The following is an 18,712-nucleotide window of genomic DNA, read 5'->3' on the forward strand; positions in this document are numbered from 1 at the left end:
ATATATATATTTTTTTTTGGGGGGGCTATTCTTATCTTAACACCGATTAGTTTTGCAAGACCCTCGAGCTTATACAACACTACATACACTCATAATTGGTTCCTTCACATTTAAGGATAACAGAGAATAAAGAAATACATTTTGTGGTATTTAAAAAAAAAAAAGAAATGTAATGCAAATAACTTATTTTGCCAAATATTTGAAGTAACCCTAAAAACCACAAAAGCAGCATTTCTACACCAAAATTAGATTAATTATTAATGAATAAAATATATATTTTTTTGTGAAACTTTCCAATTCCGAAATGTTCTTTTACCTCTGAAGAAACTTCAAATGCAGGAAATTGTAATTGGGATCAAGTTCTTTATTATAAATCATTGTAGAAAGAAAAACATCATCGTCCATCACGTCCACAGACAGCCATCACAATTCATCTGGATTAAACATGGGAACAGATCAGCTCTTGTGAATCCAAGCAGACAGACGACACACTGGGGGGTTCGGTTTGGTGAACGATAAGGAGCGAGGAACATTTTGACACCCCTCGGTTCTTAATCCACAAAAGTTTAACGGCGAGTCTCCTCCTGGGGCTGAAATGTCACCTCTATAAAACCATATATTGAGTCCAAATACTGTTTTGGTCAAATCCAACAGAAACTGTCCACACAAACTTTTTTTTTCATAAATAAAAATGATTATAAATCATCTACAAACATTTCCTACAAATGACTCAGCGCTTCGTTGTAGAAAACCAGAAGTGAAAAGTTAATAGAAAACAATCCTCTAATAATTCTTAAGTCAGGTGGGTTTGAGTCCAGAGGCGTCCGGTGCAAAACACTTGTCCAGACCGGGTCTGATTGTAGGTAAACCTTCTCCATGTGTGTGTCCGTTACGCCCGAGTCAGCAGGTCTTGAGCCCATGTCTTGATGGCCGATGTCGTGTGTTGAAGCAGCTGCCACGTTGAGTTGGTGAAAGAGACGGCGTGACCCTGCAGGCAGGACACGGACACCTCGCCGCTGCAGGAGGACAAGGGACGGTTTAGCTGTGTGAGCAAGGATCAAGGTAATGGCAGGAATGTCTGGCCAAGATTGCTTTGAAGAACTTGGACCCGTTTCAAGTGGATTTTTTTATTCTAATCGAGACTTTCTGATGACCCACATGGACACTCACCCGCACGACTCCTGTAGCTGCAGCCAAGCTCGCTGCATCAGCTCCGACACAAACGCCAGCGCTGGCAGGATGTAGTTTTGATGGAGGAAGAGCAGCAGCTCACGCAGGTACGCCAACGCTTGGAACACACTGTCTGGTGTGTTGGTGTTCACCTGGGAGACACACAAACCCATCAACACAACGCCATTATCGAGAACGCGATAATAAACAATGAGATAGATTACCCATTCTATGATCAGTGGCGTCGTGTCTTTGACCCAGTGGACGAAGTGCTTGGCGTTTTCAGCAACAACCACAGTGGCGGCTTTTGTCTTCTCTGAACCTTTTTCCACCAGAGGACCGAGGACACGCACACACTCGGAGTAGTAGTACGGTGTGTTGGTCTCAATCCAGCTGGAGGAGGAAACGGTTTCAGATCACAAATTCAGCATCTTTGTTTCAGCAGATAAGATGGTTTCAATTTGAACGTTTTCATGAATTTATTAGACAGTAATATGTGCCAGAAATAACCTTCATTCAGAGCCAAGTCAGGTGGAAATATTCAGTTTGAAGGAAAAACTCTTCATAAAATCTGACGCTATGTGGCAACAGTAGCATAATGTTCCCAGAGAAAAGTACCAATGCATGACAGAGTTGGCTTTAGAAAGTCAATACAACTTTCCGATTACCGATTAGGCGACTAAGAAAATATTGATACACTTATCTTTACACAATTACACAATCTTTCTTAAATGATACTGCATCAATATTCAACAGAACTGTCTCATTTATACATACATTATTTTTCGGCTTTCACATTTTATTTTTATCATTTCAACAATGCGTGTATAAAATAAAACAATTACATTTTTCTGTTTACATACAAATATTCTAATCGAATGAAGAGAGATCAAGGGTATGACTGAGAACGAGAGGATACAGTTGAGCCCAGCTGCTTTTAAGCTGATGTTTGGACACATTATAGTTTCAAAACGAATTAAACCGTTACGACTTCGTCAAGAGTAATGTTGTCTGTAAATTCTGCAACATCAGAGTCAAGTACTCGACAATACTACACAAGTGTATATATGTTGTACTGTTGTCCCTGTATACTCATACGTACCATGTGACCAGATTCTTGCCAATACACACCCCTAATACTAATTTAATCTTGAATGAACCACTGACTCACCTGAACCCTTGTTTAGAGTAAACCGTCACTTTGCTCCAGGCCTGTTGCGACACTGCCGTCACCCCTGAGCTGCGTAGATGTCTGGCTGTGGTGGACTCTAGAGACATAAAACAAATCAGTCAGCAAACGAGTGGAATTCTTAATTCCTAACCCTTTAAATGGGGAACACCTGTGAAGGAGCCGTGAGATCTGACGTCGTGAGCAATGAAGCCGACTACGAAGACGAGCGCCACCATGAGCAGCTTCGACCACGGGAACCCTTGACCGCGCATCTTTGTCTGCAGGTTCTGCGGGAGACGTTATTGATCAAGACACTGATCAGACACAGCTGCATTCATGAAGTAGTGTCGTCACCTGACACATGCTATTGCACTCGTTCAGTTCGTGAGACTGGATGGCGTCCTTCATTTCTTCATTGGTGACTTGGAAAGACTGAATAGTTTCTTCTAGATTCGTCCTCAGCTGCAGGAGGAGACAAGATGTCAGGTGACCGTTCTTTACTTGAATCAGAAAACTTTTAGTGTCTTAAAACACTGGAAAAACACACAAGCTCTGCATATTGTTACTTTTCACTTATTTATTTTTATTATAAGATAATTATAAACTGTATATTGAATCTAATAAGTATTAATTTTCTATTTCTTTGGTGAACTTTTGGAAGAACCTACATTTCCAATTTACAAATAAAGGAATATCTTATATTAATCAACTGTATTTGCCCTTTAATCATCATCATCATAATCAATAATTATCTAAGACTTGAGCTAGCTTAGCATTAAGAAAACAGCCTCATATAAAATCCAAAACAGAAAAGTTTTCATATAAAGTAACATTTGTTGCAGCACTTAATTGCACAGTCTAGCTTATGGTTTTTGTGTGTCATTGAAGGGAGGTTAAGGATACTACTGCCACCTGCTGTACATTTGATGTCAATGCCATAAACAACATTTTGAATGCTTAAAAGAAAGGCACATGAATTAAATGAAAGTAGGGCATAAAAAGGTCAGCAGTACCTTGGGCGGCAGGATGTTCCAGGTCTTGAATAAATGGTTCAGCAGCAGGCTGCAGGAGAGAGGAGACTGTTATGTGAGGGGTTTGATTCCCAGGCGGGTGGTCTTCAGAGTCTCACCTGGACTGAGGCAGGTGTTTGGTGTACAGCTGCCGCCACACTCCCAGACTCTGCACGTCCACACATAAGCACTCGGTCATGCTGCTGAGGAGCTGAAACCAAGAAGAAAGAAGATGACGCCCCCTGCTGGTAACCCTGCGTTATTGCACAGCAAGCTCAATTTCACTTCAAGACTTTCCTACTAGCGTCTCTCTCCTGACTTCCTTTTCTCACATCTTCCCTCTCTGAGCTGCTCTCTAGCCTGTGACTGCTGCAGTCAAGTTAGTGTAGAATAAAACAAATAAAATAAAAATGACTATTAATCCCTCCGGAAGATCCCCTTTGGGAAATTGGGTAGAAGTGCTGACCTCTCTCTTCATGTCGTCTGGACAGTTGGGCGTGGCTCTGGACAGGAAGGAGGGCAGGTACTGGTGCAGCGTTAACTCCGGTTTTGATCCAAACGCCAGAGATTTGAGTCGCGGGTACAGAAGCCGCAGCTGACCCTGCAGACTGAAAACAAACATTCAGTCCATCAAACACATCATATACTGTGGTCAGTAAGTGGTCAGACTTTACCTTGACGACAGTGCGTTCTTGGGCATGAAAGCAAAATCCAGCAGAGGAAAGAACTCTTTAGGACCCATGATACCAAACCCCTTTGTCAGGTTTGCATGGAGACTGAAAGAGAAATTAAAAAAAGTATTAGTGAAAGATCCATGGTCTCAACACATCACTCATTTTATAGTTAGATTTAAATGCAGATCATAGCTACGATAGACTATTCTACTCTTCTCTAAAGAGAGTCCTGGAGAGCCAGGTGAAAGTCAGCAGAGACTCCTCCGTCTCCCACACAGAGCCTTCCCTTTTCGACAAGGCCTGCTTACTCCGGAGTCCCTACTCTCTGGCACGGAGTCCCTACTGTCCGGCATTCACTTCGGTTACTTAGTGATACAATAAGGTGAACTCACAGCAGGAGGCGCTCCAGGTAAGAGATGGCGTAGGCAGACAGAGACTTGATTCCCAGCACAGGCAGCATGATTCCCAGCCACACTGGAACAAAAACACTCTTTAGATCATCAGCTGCTTGTGGTCACCAAGAACATCAGCTGAAATATCAATAGACAGTAAATCGTATTTTGGGAATTTACAGCAAGAAAGAAAACGTCTTCATAATAAATTATCAACTTTTTTCTAAGCTATACAAATAATTAATGATGCATATTGCATATATTTTGCAAGATGAGTCACCTTTAAGTCCTTGGCTGAGGTCGTAGAATCCAGCCTGACCCAGAGCCCACATGATGGTCAGACACTTGACCGGACGGTTCTGCACAGACCGCAGCAGCTCCAGGTACTGCAGAGAGACACGTGCAAGAACATGAAACCACATCCAGCAACTTCATCAGTTGACAACCCGTCTTGTTAGTTCAGTGGCGGTGACGCGTCATGTTCGGCTTCACTTTGAAGTCCTCCTGTGATGTGATTTTAATGTCTGTTTGAGTACGACATGAATTGACTAGCTACATATTTGTTGAGTGGAAGGGTCTGTGTACTGAGAGAATAAAAGTCGTAATGAGGCAGTTAAGTGCGTTTTTCAAGTTAAAAACAGTTTAAAATGCTTTTTAGGAATATTATACATTTTATTATTCCAATTTCTTTCACCCCTTTTCAGTCATAATATGTAAGTTCTCCCATAAGTTACATTGTATTTCTGTTGTGTTTAATTACAAAAACATACTGCATATTACATTATTCATGCAAACGAATTTATATCTACAAGATATTATTGCAACACTAATGTAAATGTGCAGAGTTGGTTGACTTCATTGGAATCGACAAACCAACCAAGACGTTTGAGTTACACTCAGCTCACCTCTGGCAGGTTCAGGGTGGCGACCTTGGATTTGTCCTGCAGGACGGCCTGAATGCAAACTCTGTATCCGTGCAATGGTTCTCCTGAGGGGAAGAGAAACAGCCGCGTCAGCTTGAAAATAAGCTTGGCCGTCCGGACTCTTCGGTCTACCTGGCTGCGGTCTGTCCAGCTCTCGCAGCATGGTGTAGATGCAGTGGTTGAAGAAGTCCGGCAGGACGTTGGTGCATCGTCCGATCAGACCCTTGATGACGCTCTTCAGCTCCTTGTTGCACAGACAGTAGGGGTAGTCTGGGGGTCAGAGGTCATTAAAACACTGGGTGAGGCCGGACTGAGGGGTTGCGACGAACCGTGAGCGTAGCTGCTGAGCGTGGGCTCCTTCTCGGGTGCAGTCAGCTTCAGGTTCAGGTACCCCGCCAGGTCTTTCAACCACACAGACGGGTTTTCTGGGAAGAGGGTCTGGCTGCGGGCGAGCTGCTGCTTCAGATCCGGGATATCCAGCTGAGGACCAACAAGAGAGGCGTTATGAAGCTGTGACTGCATGTGATCGCTACGGATGCCCCGAGGAAGAGACATTATTTTTAGCTCCAAAAGGAATGATCGCCCGACAGCAAAAAGTACAGATATTTTTACACCTTAGCACAAACAAAACAATTCTCAGTGATGCACTCAGAACTTGTAAACTGTTGCCGGGTTTGCTTTTCTAAACAAGCATAACCAATTTCTGGCTCAAAATGTCAAATTCAAATGTTATTTATTTTGCATTTCTCTACGCTTGCCTTCACACTTACGTCTTTGAAGGCCTCCTCCAAGGTCTTGTGCGTCGGGGGGCCTGGTGGGCTGCTGGATACATTCTTCTTGGACTGTTTGGTGGACGCGGTCTTCTTGCTCTGGGGTGAGGCAGGCGGCGGGACCTGCTCCTTGTTCTGCTTCTTCCCAATCTTGTCCAAGTTCTCAAACAGGTTGCCAGATTGTGACATCTTCGTGGCTGCTGCCGGAGACACAGAAGAAACAATTCACTCTCGGTCTGAACACTAGTGAGAGCATGATGGGACCGTCCCTGACCTCCCCCTCCGCCTTCCTCCCACTGCTCAAGTCCTGCATAATTAAGACAGATTATATTTCTGTAAAACTACAATCCACTGTGGAATGACGTCAACAACCAATGAATTCTTATTTTGACGACATGTTTGGAGAATCTTGTCAAATCATTCATCTTTTCTACGGACCGACTCTGCCAAAAGATTTGTGCCATCAAAGGTACTCAGCACACAACGTTATCTTTATGAGAACCAGGCCATTTTATTTACACTATTGTTATTGTTGACAGTTCCATGGTTTTCTCATTTCTAATTTACTATTTAAATCATTAATTCAACAGAATCTTATTTTTGTATTTTATTTTAAATGCAATCATATGAAAAATACTATGAATAGAATTGGACACAAAATACGTTATTTTTAGTTAAATAATTTCTCATGTAGTTTATTTTATGTCTTGTAACTTCTAAATAGTTGAACATTATTCAAAACAAATGTAACCTTTATATATATATATATATATATATATATATATATATATATATATATCTTCTTCTTCTATCTATCTTTCTTCCCTTACAATGACCCACAATATACAATATATTGAAACTTAACATAATGAATGTTTATCCTTATAATTATCTTAATGTAACATAACGAAATTCATCAATTACCAATGTTCAAAGTACAAATTGAATTCAAGTCAAATATACATTATATAAAGAAATGTTTACCCTCATAATTATCTTAATTTAACAAAAAAAAATTTCATTTAAATATATCATATTCTCTATATAAATTAATTTGTATCTTTTCATTAAAAAAAAAAGAATTTTGCTCCTGGATATTTAAAAGTAAATAAGAAATTCTCGACACACGAGAAGAAATGTCCCAGTGCTCCAGGGTCACACAGAGCTCTCGAGTAACAACGTACAGTAAAAGAGTGTGTGCTGACAAATGTCACCAGCTGCTGTGAAAGTGTGTATCGAGTGTTTGGTGTCAGTCCTCACACACAGAACTGTATCTGCTTCAAGTCGACCAAATAAACATCACATAAAAGAGTATTCTCTCACTGGTCACAATAATTCATGGTGCCTTTGACCTAATTTTCTTCATTTTTGGTGAAGATCTAACTTTTAAAATGATCTGCTGCAATGAACCGTGGAAGTTCTACTGCCCCAAAAGCACAGATCAGAGTTTCAAAGGAGAAAATAAATGTTGAGCAGCGAGTCCTAAAGACCACTTTGGAGAGACTGGGGAAGAGAGTAGGTGATGGACCATGATGAAGATGAGGGAGACAACATGAATGAATAAAGGTGTGACTAGAGGATGGTCTAGACAGGGATGGATGGAGCTGGGGATCATGGATTCAACTCTGACCCGGGAACGTCTCACCAAAGGTCAAAGAAGCTGATGTCCTACCAGGGATGTAAAGTCTACTTGTTAGGAACCCGACAGTGATGACAGCTGTTCGTCATTTTCCCCCAAGAAACACGAGCGACGCGTCTCTGACCAACCAATGATCGAAGAGTGTGATCGATTGATCATGGATCGGTGGCAGCTGCTGCTCCGTAGTGATGACGTAGCGTTTGTTGACACGCTGCTAAAAGCCGAGACATTATATGGTTCACTTTAACAAACACTGAGCAATAGATATTAGAAAACAACAGTTAGTGAAGTTTGACGTCATCTAAATGACACAATACGCTTGAACGGTGAGCGGAAGTAGAACGTGCGGATGCTAAGCTAATTAGCTCGCAACAGAATGACAGTCTTGCAGAATAACGCCGAGTTAAAAGTGTTCGGTTCCGGAAGAGTTCGGCTCAAGGTTTCATTCTAAACTCCCGACGGTGACAAGAACGGGTCCGGGGGGAAGTTGCTGTCGCTTACGTCTGGAAGGAAGGTTCGATTCTCCGAGCGCTTTCCTGGCTCCGTTCTTCTTGTCCGCCGGGTTCTTGGCCGCCGCGCCGCTACTCTTCTTGCTCTTCCCCACCAGCTCCCACTTGCCCACGGAACTGTTGTTCGACGCCATGACTCGGTTCTGGTGCTTCAGTGCGGTGTCGGTTCCTTCCTGCTGCTGCTGCTGCCCAGTGAACCAAGACGAATCATTCGACGGAGGTCGTGCCACGTCTCGGTGACGCGCTGACGTCATAGATGGTACGTCGCGATTTTAAACAGGTGAAGAAAACAATAATACTTGTTTTAAATAAAATGAAAAGAAAATGACATGTTTGAATTAATCCAAAGTAAAATAAATCAGAAAGTAGAAATGAAAGTATAAATTCATTAAATGTAGTCATCAGTCAGTTTTAAGTCATCCCTTTCCTCAGCTGAAGTCAAATCTCTGCAACATGGTCTGGGTCTACCCCTGGGCCTCCACCCATTTACTAAGGAGAGATCCATGCGGCATCACTACTTTGAATATAACTAACCAAAGCTTCTTAACCAAGTGTATATTGATGTGTTTGAGTTTTTATATTACAGATTTCTTTGGTCAGTCTATAAAACACAGATGTGAAATTTTAAAGAAATGGAGAAAAAAAATGAATTAAATGAATTAATTTGTAAGACGTTAGGTAAGACTGCGCAGTCTTCAGGCCAGAAAAAGCAGGTTAAAGGACAGCTTCTTCCACTAGGCTGTCTCACTCCCTCCCTGTCCTACCATCACTCTCACCTCGCACTACCTGTGCCTTAACTTTTTCCTTTGTTATTAGTTGATATTCTGTTTATTAGTTAATTATTTAAGTATTGTTAATTATTCATATATTTTCTTGAATGTCTTATTTAATGGCCTCTCAACCGTCTTCATGTTTTGCATCGTGGGTCTGAGAATTCTACAATTGAATTTGCTGTATGTCTTGATACAAGTATATTTGACAATAAAATAACTTGAAATACTAATAAATAAAAAAAAGTTGCAAAAAAAGCTTTAAATATTTATTCATATTATTTGAATGAACGTATTTTATGTTTATTTTATTTACGGCCTTTATAATTGATATTTATTTACTCATCAACAGCGAAGGTAAAAGTGAATATTTTTCAATACAGTTGAATATTCGTGTCTATAATGCGAGCTGCTACTACCGAGAGACACATCTCAGCCAATGCTTCTTGAACCTTTGCTTTATTTCACTGGAACTCCAAATGATGCAGGTTTATCACATGGATACCATGGCAACAAACGATGCAATACCAGACAAGATACTCTGACTCCAGCCTTTAGTCGGTAAACAAACTCCTCAGCGGCCACCCGAGTGTGTCATGCTCTGCAGTGTCAAAATTAAATACAGAAGTAGCAGCTAAATGTTCAACTCTAACAACACAGTCAAACAGTTTAGTGTTTGTTAGGAAAATCTGTTAAAAGCGGCTCCTTGGGTTTGAGTCAATCAAAACAAAACTTTCTCTTTAAAACATCAAAGTATAAAATTGTTGTGGGTGTTTGTTGGCGTTGTTTCGCTACATTAAGTGCAAGCTCTTTGACGGCCACCGTTCTTGAAGTGTAAAGAGCAAAGAATAAATAAAAACATAAATACATGGAGACATAGCGACCTGAAGCGACCCCCTCTGGTGTTGTGTGATCGGTGGAGATATGTCTGCGGCAAAATCTACTTTCACGTGTCTTCCTCGGCGTGGTGGTTGAAAGTATAAAAGACAAAAAGTCTGGTGTGTGTGTCTCGCCTCACACAGACCGTCAGCACTTTTTTCGGGCTGCCGGCGCTCAGTGCTGCGTCCTCGAAATCTCATTGAACCTCTGACAGCTGCCCTCTACTGGTCTTCGGGTAGAATGGCTGCTGGGCGCTCGTCCAGACGGGCTGGATAAAGTGACCTTTGCTCGTAGCTTGCCGTACAGTAAAGTCGTCATGATGTTGGACAGGGTGGGGAGAGGGGGTTAGAAAAGAACCTAGAACGGGGTAAATATGTAAATTATGATCAGAGGGGTTAAAGGGCGTGAGGAGGTGACGTGCTTATAGCTCCTCGTGGTCTCCTTGAGCCCCCTCGTCTAAATCCTCATCTTCTGGTGGAGCAAATCCCTCCTGCAGCACAAAGACACACACATATGTGAACTGCATGAACATTATATGAAGTTGAACACACACACACACACAACTTTGTTCTTGCAAACAGAAGCTGGTGAATAATATTCTTATCAAGATGAAACGAGTAACTCAGGGCACATTGGACCCTCCAACCAAAGTTACAGATGACAACAGAGGCATTCACATCTTCACACTATCGTCGAAAAACAAAGCTGCCGTTCACACACTCTTAGTGAGTCATTGTGACATAACGCGTCGCCCTCGACCACCAGAACAAACAGGCCGTTGAACTTCAGCCAACCTTTTCCATGAAAGTGAACTAAAAAAAACATGAAAGTTGATCCACTATACGTGCGACTAACATGACCAAAAACATTGGGAGGCGCGAGCAGCGGCTGTAGTTTCCATGGAGCAGGTACCTCTGTGGCGTAGAGAATGTCCACGATCTTGCGGATGCTGGGATGGTTCTCGTCGTCACTCTCCTGGCAGATGAGCTCGATGTCTCTCAGTTTTCCAAAGTAGAAGTCCCGCTCCTTCTCCAGACCGTCCACCGTCAACTTCATGTCCAACAGCTGTTGGTGGACACAGTTTAGAGTGACGCTTTCTTTGAACCGTACGTCACTGCCGTCCTCCTACTCAGACAGGAAGTAGAACGCTGTCAGAACTACCTGCTGGTTGAGCTCGATGAGCTCTGCGTCGACTCCATTCCTGCTCACGGGGGCGCTCCTGCGTGCAGGGGGGTTCATCTGCCTCTGGGGGGGCGGGACGCTCTTGGGAACTGTGGGGGACGTTCTCATGGGGCCTGAAGTAGAGAAACACAAATGTTACGCTCGCACACCGTATCCTTACAACTGTCATGACCAAATTCCCTGCTCTTGTACTTGGGTCTGCACCGTGGTCGCCTCCCACCTGGACTTCATGGAAAACTTCGGAAAAAGGAAGTTCGCTCAGGGAAACTATTCATGTTCTCTTTCGTTACCAACAGAGCTGCCCTGAATCCACACACATGAACGTGTTTTAACTTTGCTCAACAGCACTCACAGGCGGCAAACACCAGAGAAGCACAGTACAAACCTGTTTCTCATATTCTTGTAACTACTGAATGATTCAGAATATTGTATCTGAACAAATGTTTGTTTTATTTGCTACGTCAGCTAGATAATAACTGTGTAATGCACCAGAAGAAGGAACATAGACAAACTTAAAACATCTTTTAACAACTAGGAGTGTGCAAGAATCTGGCAATACGATACATTTCATGATACAATATATAGTGATACTGTAGTAACAAGGATATATTTGTAGTATTGTCGAGTACTTGACTCTGGTGTTGCAGAATTTACAGACCACATGACTCTTGACGACGTCGTAATTGCTTTCATTTGTTTTGAAACCTAAATATGTCCAAACATCAGCTTCAAAACCCGCTGGAGTCGACTGTATCCTCTCGTTCCCAGTCATCGCCGGGATACTGCCCAATTTAATAGTTCCTTTAGATGCAGAGGACGTAATGACTGCTGCCATCTATTATCTGATATTTCATTTCTACACACTTTATTGTAATATGAACCAAATAACTATGAAAAAAAATAAAACATGATTTGAAAGCCAAACAAATAAATAAATATATATATAATATGATATTTGAGATTATCAATATTTTCTCACACCCGTATTTACTATTACATTTCTGATCCCATCTATTTCATCTGTGTCACACAAATGCGCACACACACACTACAGGAATCCTTTGTTAGCGCACACAAACGCAAACGAGCGTTGACATAACAAATCATGTCAGTGTTTGTCAGAACAGAAGCTTGTCACACAAACACACTCAGGTGTTACCTGGACGAATAGGTCTCTTAGGTCTATGAGTGAAGGGCTCTCCTGTTAGTGGTGGGAGGTGGTCTTATTAAGAGACGAGGGATGTTTCACGCACACTGGACCTCTGGTCCTGGTCGTACTCGTACCTTGGTTTGGCGGCGGTGGCGTCCCCTCATGACCTTGTCTCAACTGCACAGGGTCGTACTCTTTCCCGTCATAGTTGGCGTCGAAGAACTTTTTAAACCACTGGAGGAACTCAAAGTTGTCCTGGAACTTCCCCTTCACCAGCCGCTCCACAGGGATGATCTGGACCAGTGACAAATGCAGGTACCGTTGAACAGAACATCCTCATGATAGTCTCGATTTTATGTAGTCATAAGCGCAGCGATGGTATCTATCTAAGTGCTAAAAGTGGAATGAAGATTTTTGTACACTGAAACCCTCTTTTTCAGCGAAAGACTCAAAGAACCATATATATTGACTGGTTGAATTTAACATTTTAAATGATTAAACTTGGAATTTCCTTTATTGAAATGTTTTTCTATTAAGCATTGAACATATTTTGAATAATTTAATTCAATAATTTCTATATTTAAAGGTTGAATCAATCATTTTTACGTTGAATTAATAATTTAAAAATATATTTGTCGTATTTATGAAAACATTAAAATATATCTATTGTGTGTCGAAAGGTTAAAATTCTATTTTTATTAAATAATTGAAAAGAAAAAGACCCCCCCCCAAAAAAGCTCACATTGTTTCATATTATTATTACAATAACTCAATAGTACCTTTAGTAAATTCAAGGTAAAGATGTTGGTATAGTGCCAATTTGATTAAAAATATTAGGTTGGTAGCTTTTGGGTATTGTCTGTTGGCAAACAATTATATATATATATATATATATATATATATATATATATATATATTATAATAAAGTTTATCCAACCATCCAAATACAATATAAAACTCTATGTGTAAAATAAATGTCATTCATTTTTTAAATATTCCATTAAAAAACTGTAACCTTTCCATTTAGATATTATTGAATTAAATTATTAAAAGATAATTCAGTGCTGGAACAATGTTTGAAAAAAAGAAATTCAGGATTTGAAATGTTAAATTCAACCAATATTGTGATGGCACTGAAAGCTCCAGTAAACAGTGTGGTGACGTCAGGTGACTAACATTTGGACTCTTCATACCTTGTCTACGTTCATCCTCTTGAACGAAGCCTGTAGAACTTTGAAGTTGTGGATGTACTCGTGCTCCAGCTTGGCGTTGAACTTGACTTTCTTCATGAGGATGCATCCGGGGAACAACAGGTCCATGTACTGGCAGTACGCCCACCCTGCAGGCATCAAGCGTCACCACCCGACCTCTGAGGAGACCCCAGCGGGAGCCTTACCTGTGCCCAGCTGCTCGATCTTTGTGTAGTTGAGCTGCAGGGAGTCGTTGACCCACGCCAGCATGTCATGACGACTCAGGTTCTCTATGGTCATAGAGGTGGAGTAGACATTTACCGCCATCCTCCTGCGGAGACACACTCGCATTAGATCACACTGAACCCACAGACATCCTTGAAGGACACCATGATGTTGAATTTACCGACAAGTAGAGCCTGCACTGTCTGGACAAAATTGTGGCTTTTGAAGCAGGAGGTTTGTTTCTGATGTTGTCACTTAAGACAACATCAATAATGAAATTCTCAAGCAGGATCTTTGCAGCGGCTGCTCACTCGCCGACAGAAGCTAGTTAAACCAACAGCCATTAATCTGAGCCTCGGCTAATCCTGCTGGCAGGATCCACAGCTCGGCGCGGTTATCAAATCAGGAAGTGCTCAAGACTTCAACATCACTTGAAAAGCTTGAGGTCAAATTCATTTTCCCTCTCGGATAAATTACTGCTGAAAATGTGACTGTTGCAGATCTTAAATATAAAAACTCAAAATAGCGTTTGATTCTTTCATCCTAAGCAGCTTTTCCCAACAGAAATCATGTGAGCAGTACTGGTTCCAACTGGAGTATCAGGGGAGAGAAGTAGATTTAAAGGAGGAAAGGGAATATATTTTCACCTCATGTACTTAGAAAAGTAGAACTAATTGACTTAGAAACTCTCTGAAAACAAAGGAAAACAATTCATGACAAAACTATAGAAACTATTTGTCATGACAGTGATTATTTTTTATTAGAATGTAATTAAATCATTACAATTTCATGAATTTAATGAAAGCAAAACAATAGTTTCCTTCACAGAATGAATGAAAGCAAATCCCTGAACACAAGGGTAGTTCATAAAAATAGCATGAACCACAAGAGTTTTGTGACACTTGCACTTACTATGAATTAGTGAACTTTAAAAACTATATCAAACTTAAACCACTTATCAGAGAAGACATATTTTTACAGCAGTAAAACACATTCAATATGATGTCAAAATATTAAAGTATGAGAAAAAAAAGCTTATTAAAATAAAAATATAACCGTTTCAAATCAAGACAATGAAACAAAAAACATCTTTTAGTAAAAAGTTAATCAAGAAATAGGATTTACGTTTGTTAAATTGTAATGAAATTATGGAAAAACATTAATAAAATAAGAAATCACAACAAGGTAAAATAGAAATAGAATAAAAACGAAAACATAAATACTATATGTCAACAATTAACCATTAAAATCGGAAAAAAAGACATTGTTTTATTTAGTTTAAAAGAGATGCTTTATGATAATTAGCCTCAAAGAATGAATTTTTGTTTATAATTATTTTTCAGGGGCGTTTGACCTCTTGCATGACTGAGAGATGAAAAACATGCTTTATGTCATTTAATAAACAATTTCAAAAATTATTCCTTTCTAATGAAAATCAGAAAATGATGTAAACATGAAGTAAAATAATTAATTAAACCATCACAAAGTCACATTCATTCATTTTAGCCTCAGTTTTACTATTAAGGGCTCAGACATTATCATATTATTCATATTAAAAATATCTAATTAACGTATTTTCTGAGTGGATCAGTGTAATAGTATGAAACACAGTAGTACATAGTAATACAGTGTAATAGTATGAAACACAGTTGTACACGATAATACACACAAATTAAATATAAATTACTTACTTACAGTAAGTAAGTAAGTAAGTAAGTAATATTTATTTATATAGCGCTTTTCGAGACCAGGGTCACAAAGCGCTTTAACAATCAAAACAATACTCAAAACAGTACATACTTCAAAGATCAAGACACAGTGTATTAGTATGAAACACAGTAGTACACAGTAATACAGTGCAATATTATATAAAACAGTAGTACAAAGTAATACAGTGTAATAGTATGAAACACAGTAGTACACAGTAATTAAGTACATAAGTAAGTAATTAATTAGTATTTATAGAGCGCATAATACAGTGTAATAGTATGAAACACAGTAGTATACAGTAATACAGTGTAATAGTATAAAACACAGTAGTACACAGTAATACAATGTAATAGTATGAAACACAGTAGGATACAGTAATACAGTGTAATAGTATAAAACACAGTAGTAAGAACAAAAAGTACAAAAAGTTCTTTCCAGTACAAAGAACAAAAGAATGATATAAGATAACCATAAATAAGCAATAGAAATACATTACCAATTACCAAGGAAGACATTTTGCGGCGCCCAATAAATACAACTTAAAAAGCAATCTTTTTTAACTCACAAACACGCAAATAGTTTTTTGTGTAGTTAATATTTTTGGAAAACAAAAGAACAATAAGTAGAAAATTTGATTATTTAAGGTAAAGTAACCGCTGCAATAACTGTGGGGTTGATTATTATTTAATTATATACAGTATTTTAAACGAACAGAAAAATGTAGTTTGTCATTAAAACGTAATTATAAATGTTGAAAAATGATTTGCTTTTAGAGATATATCTACTGGATCGATCGTCTAGTTTTTTTTATAATATAGTATAAAACACAGTAGTACACAGTAATACAATGTAATAGTATGAAACACAGTAGTACACAGTAAGTAAGTATGTAAGTAAGCAATTAATTAGAATTTACAGAGCGCTTAATACAGTGTAATAGTATGAAACACAGTAGTATACAGTAATACAGTGTAATAGTATGAAACACAGTAGTACACTGTAATACAGTGTAATAGTATGAAACACAGTAGTACACAGTAAAACAGTGTAATGTTATGAAACACAGTAGTACACAGTAATACAGAGTAAAGTATCAAACTAGGCGAGAATAATGGTTAAACTATTAACGCAGTCAGAGTATAGGAATGTGTGCAGGAATTAATCATGAGAAATGAGATATTTATCGAGAACTTAATACAACAATACTTATGGATTTTGATCAAGTTAGATGATAAACTGATTATATAAATATATATTGTACATTCATTAATAGCACCATGAGTGACAGCTACGTGAATGGAATACCTGCTGTTGTGACACAGCGTAACAAGTTAATATAAAGAGAAAAAACCTTTTTCCTGATCAGAATTAAACATTTTCAACTGAATCTAATACACATTTTTGGGATAATTTTCTTCACATTCATCAGTTTTTTTTGACAGCCAGCTCGCTGCTAGCCGAGCTAACTAGCTTAACTTCTGCTAACGTAAGCCGTGGAGCTAAGTTGCTCGTTCAGTTTCACGGCTTTATTTGTTGCGTGTTTCCGGCCGTTTTACGATCACAACCAGGAGCCCGTGGATCTGAGAGAGTCTCCCTGCAGACGCGAGCGGAACCAGCGGGTGTTTTCTCCGCGCTGACCCCCTCTGGAGGCCTCGGCGGTAATACACGCTGCTGCTGCGGGAGCACAATAACGGCACTAACGCTCGCTCGACCGACGGCTGGACCCGACGAGGGCTGACGCTGCACACGAGAACCCGATAGAAAATAATAATGGCGTGAAGTGAAGGTACCCACACTCACTGTTTTGGGGGCTCGTCGGCTCTCACGTCGACCCGTTGTTTGGCTGATGGTTCCGAGGACTGTCGCCTCAGCAGGCTGCTCCCCTGTAAGCTGCGGGCAGAGCGCATGCGCACTGAATGCTGCGGGATTTTCTCTCTGCGTTCTGCCAAAATGGCACCGAATACACTTTCTCTTCTTTCTTCTTCTTCAACAGTCTGTCGATCATTTAAAACACGGATGCTCGTTCAAAGGAAGCTTATACACGAGAAAAACCAAATGTTTAAAATATCTTCCATTCATTAAAAAAAATAAAAATCTAAATCACTTTTATTGCGAAAGTTGTAAACATCATTTGATTTCTTTTATGGTTCCAGTACAAAGAACAAAAGAATGATATAAGATAACCATAAATAAGCAATAGAAATACATTACCAATTACCAAGGAAGACATTTTGCGGCGCCCAATAAATACAACTTAAAAAGCAATCTTTTTTAACTCACAAAAACGCAAATAGTTTTTTGTGTAGTTAATATTTTTGGAAAACAAAAGAACAATAAGTAGAAAATTTGATTATTTAAGGTAAAGTAACCGCTGCAATAACTGTGGGGTTGATTATTATTTAATTATATACAGTATTTTAAACGAACAGAAAAATGTAGTTTGTAATTAAAACGTAATTATAAATGTTGAAAAATGATTTGCTTTTAGAGATATATCTACTGGATCGATCGTCTAGTCCCACGAAGGCTACTACCTTTTTTTTCAGGAAACAAAAAAGTAAAAGAAACAGAAAAGAAATGTGAACATATTTGTTCAGGCTCTTGATTGAGTTTTATTCACTTACAACATTTCAATGCGTTTGTGTCTTCTCGTTTAGACTATTGCATCAGTTTATTTTGGTGTCTAAACAAAAAGGATATGTCTCACCTGCAGTTCATACAAAACTCTGCAGCGAGAATTCTGAGCTGCTCTAGTAGAAGAACTCACATTTCTCCGATCCTTAAAACTCTTCACTGGCTGCCAGTTTCTTTCAGGATCCATTTTTTACTTACTCACTTAAGTGTCAGTCACCAGCAGGAGAGTTTCAGGAACAAGGTCTCACCAACCTAATATAGAACTTGGCTCCTGGGATGGACGACTTGCACGAGTGATCCATGAGACACTTGGAGTAGAGCTTTTGACACATATGAATGACCCAGATTATGTTTTGATGTCACCAGTGTTTACAGGACCATCAGTGAATAAGGAGATTTTTCAAGACGACTTCCAAAGAGCCGGTGTCTCAGACGAAGATGTGTTCGGATCACTTCCCTCCAGCTCCGTCACACTCATCACATGCTCGACCTGATTAGTGGAGCCGCAGGAGAAAGCGCTGCCGCCTCGACCCAGTCAGAGAACACGTCCACATGCACATCTGCTCTGAAGGTTCAGGTTTAACCTCTTTACTCGTCTGTTATCAAGCTCATTACACAGGAACACATCATTCTCTAGTCATCTTGTGCAAATAATGACTTAGACTCATTTCTAATTATTTGACTTAAGTCACTTTTTTTTTTAGGTAGGAATGA

At 39.7% G+C, this 18,712-nt stretch overlaps 2 protein-coding genes across 4 annotated transcripts; both read right to left on the minus strand.

Annotated features, from left to right (window-relative positions):
• Positions 1-343: 343 nt before the first annotated feature.
• Positions 344-8,477, minus strand: tmem214 (transmembrane protein 214). Of its 2 annotated transcripts, none has more exons than XM_087805097.1 (17): positions 8,251-8,477; positions 6,111-6,307; positions 5,670-5,820; positions 5,473-5,610; positions 5,323-5,405; positions 4,698-4,803; positions 4,418-4,499; positions 4,026-4,127; positions 3,818-3,959; positions 3,471-3,562; positions 3,355-3,403; positions 2,696-2,803; positions 2,511-2,628; positions 2,342-2,438; positions 1,395-1,563; positions 1,171-1,322; positions 344-1,016 (listed from the first exon to the last, which is right to left on the minus strand). In XM_087805097.1, the coding sequence occupies exons 1-17, from the start codon at positions 8,390-8,392 to the stop codon at positions 890-892; spliced, it is 2,055 nt and encodes a 684-aa protein (XP_087661223.1). In that variant the 5' UTR covers positions 8,393-8,477; the 3' UTR covers positions 344-889. The 2 variants fall into 2 exon arrangements, with proteins under 2 accessions (XP_087661223.1, XP_087661222.1); XM_087805096.1 differs by having other exon boundaries at positions 6,111-6,310; positions 8,251-8,476.
• A 993-nt stretch (positions 8,478-9,470) lies between these two features.
• Positions 9,471-17,236, minus strand: LOC148067830 (microtubule-associated protein RP/EB family member 3-like). Of its 2 annotated transcripts, none has more exons than XM_087805957.1 (7): positions 17,165-17,236; positions 13,636-13,760; positions 13,433-13,578; positions 12,374-12,533; positions 11,069-11,202; positions 10,820-10,972; positions 9,471-10,397 (listed from the first exon to the last, which is right to left on the minus strand). In XM_087805957.1, exons 2-7 carry the CDS (start codon positions 13,754-13,756, stop codon positions 10,329-10,331), a joined length of 783 nt encoding a protein of 260 aa, XP_087662083.1. In that variant the 5' UTR covers positions 13,757-13,760; positions 17,165-17,236; the 3' UTR covers positions 9,471-10,328. The 2 variants fall into 2 exon arrangements, with proteins under 2 accessions (XP_087662083.1, XP_087662084.1); XM_087805958.1 differs by having other exon boundaries at positions 17,159-17,214.
• Between the last annotated feature and the right edge of the window lie 1,476 nt (positions 17,237-18,712).

The sequence above is a fragment of the Callionymus lyra genome, chromosome 13 (assembly GCF_982586985.1).
Source record: "Callionymus lyra chromosome 13, fCalLyr1.hap1.1, whole genome shotgun sequence".
NCBI classification, from domain to species: Eukaryota; Metazoa; Chordata; class Actinopteri; order Syngnathiformes; family Callionymidae; genus Callionymus; species Callionymus lyra.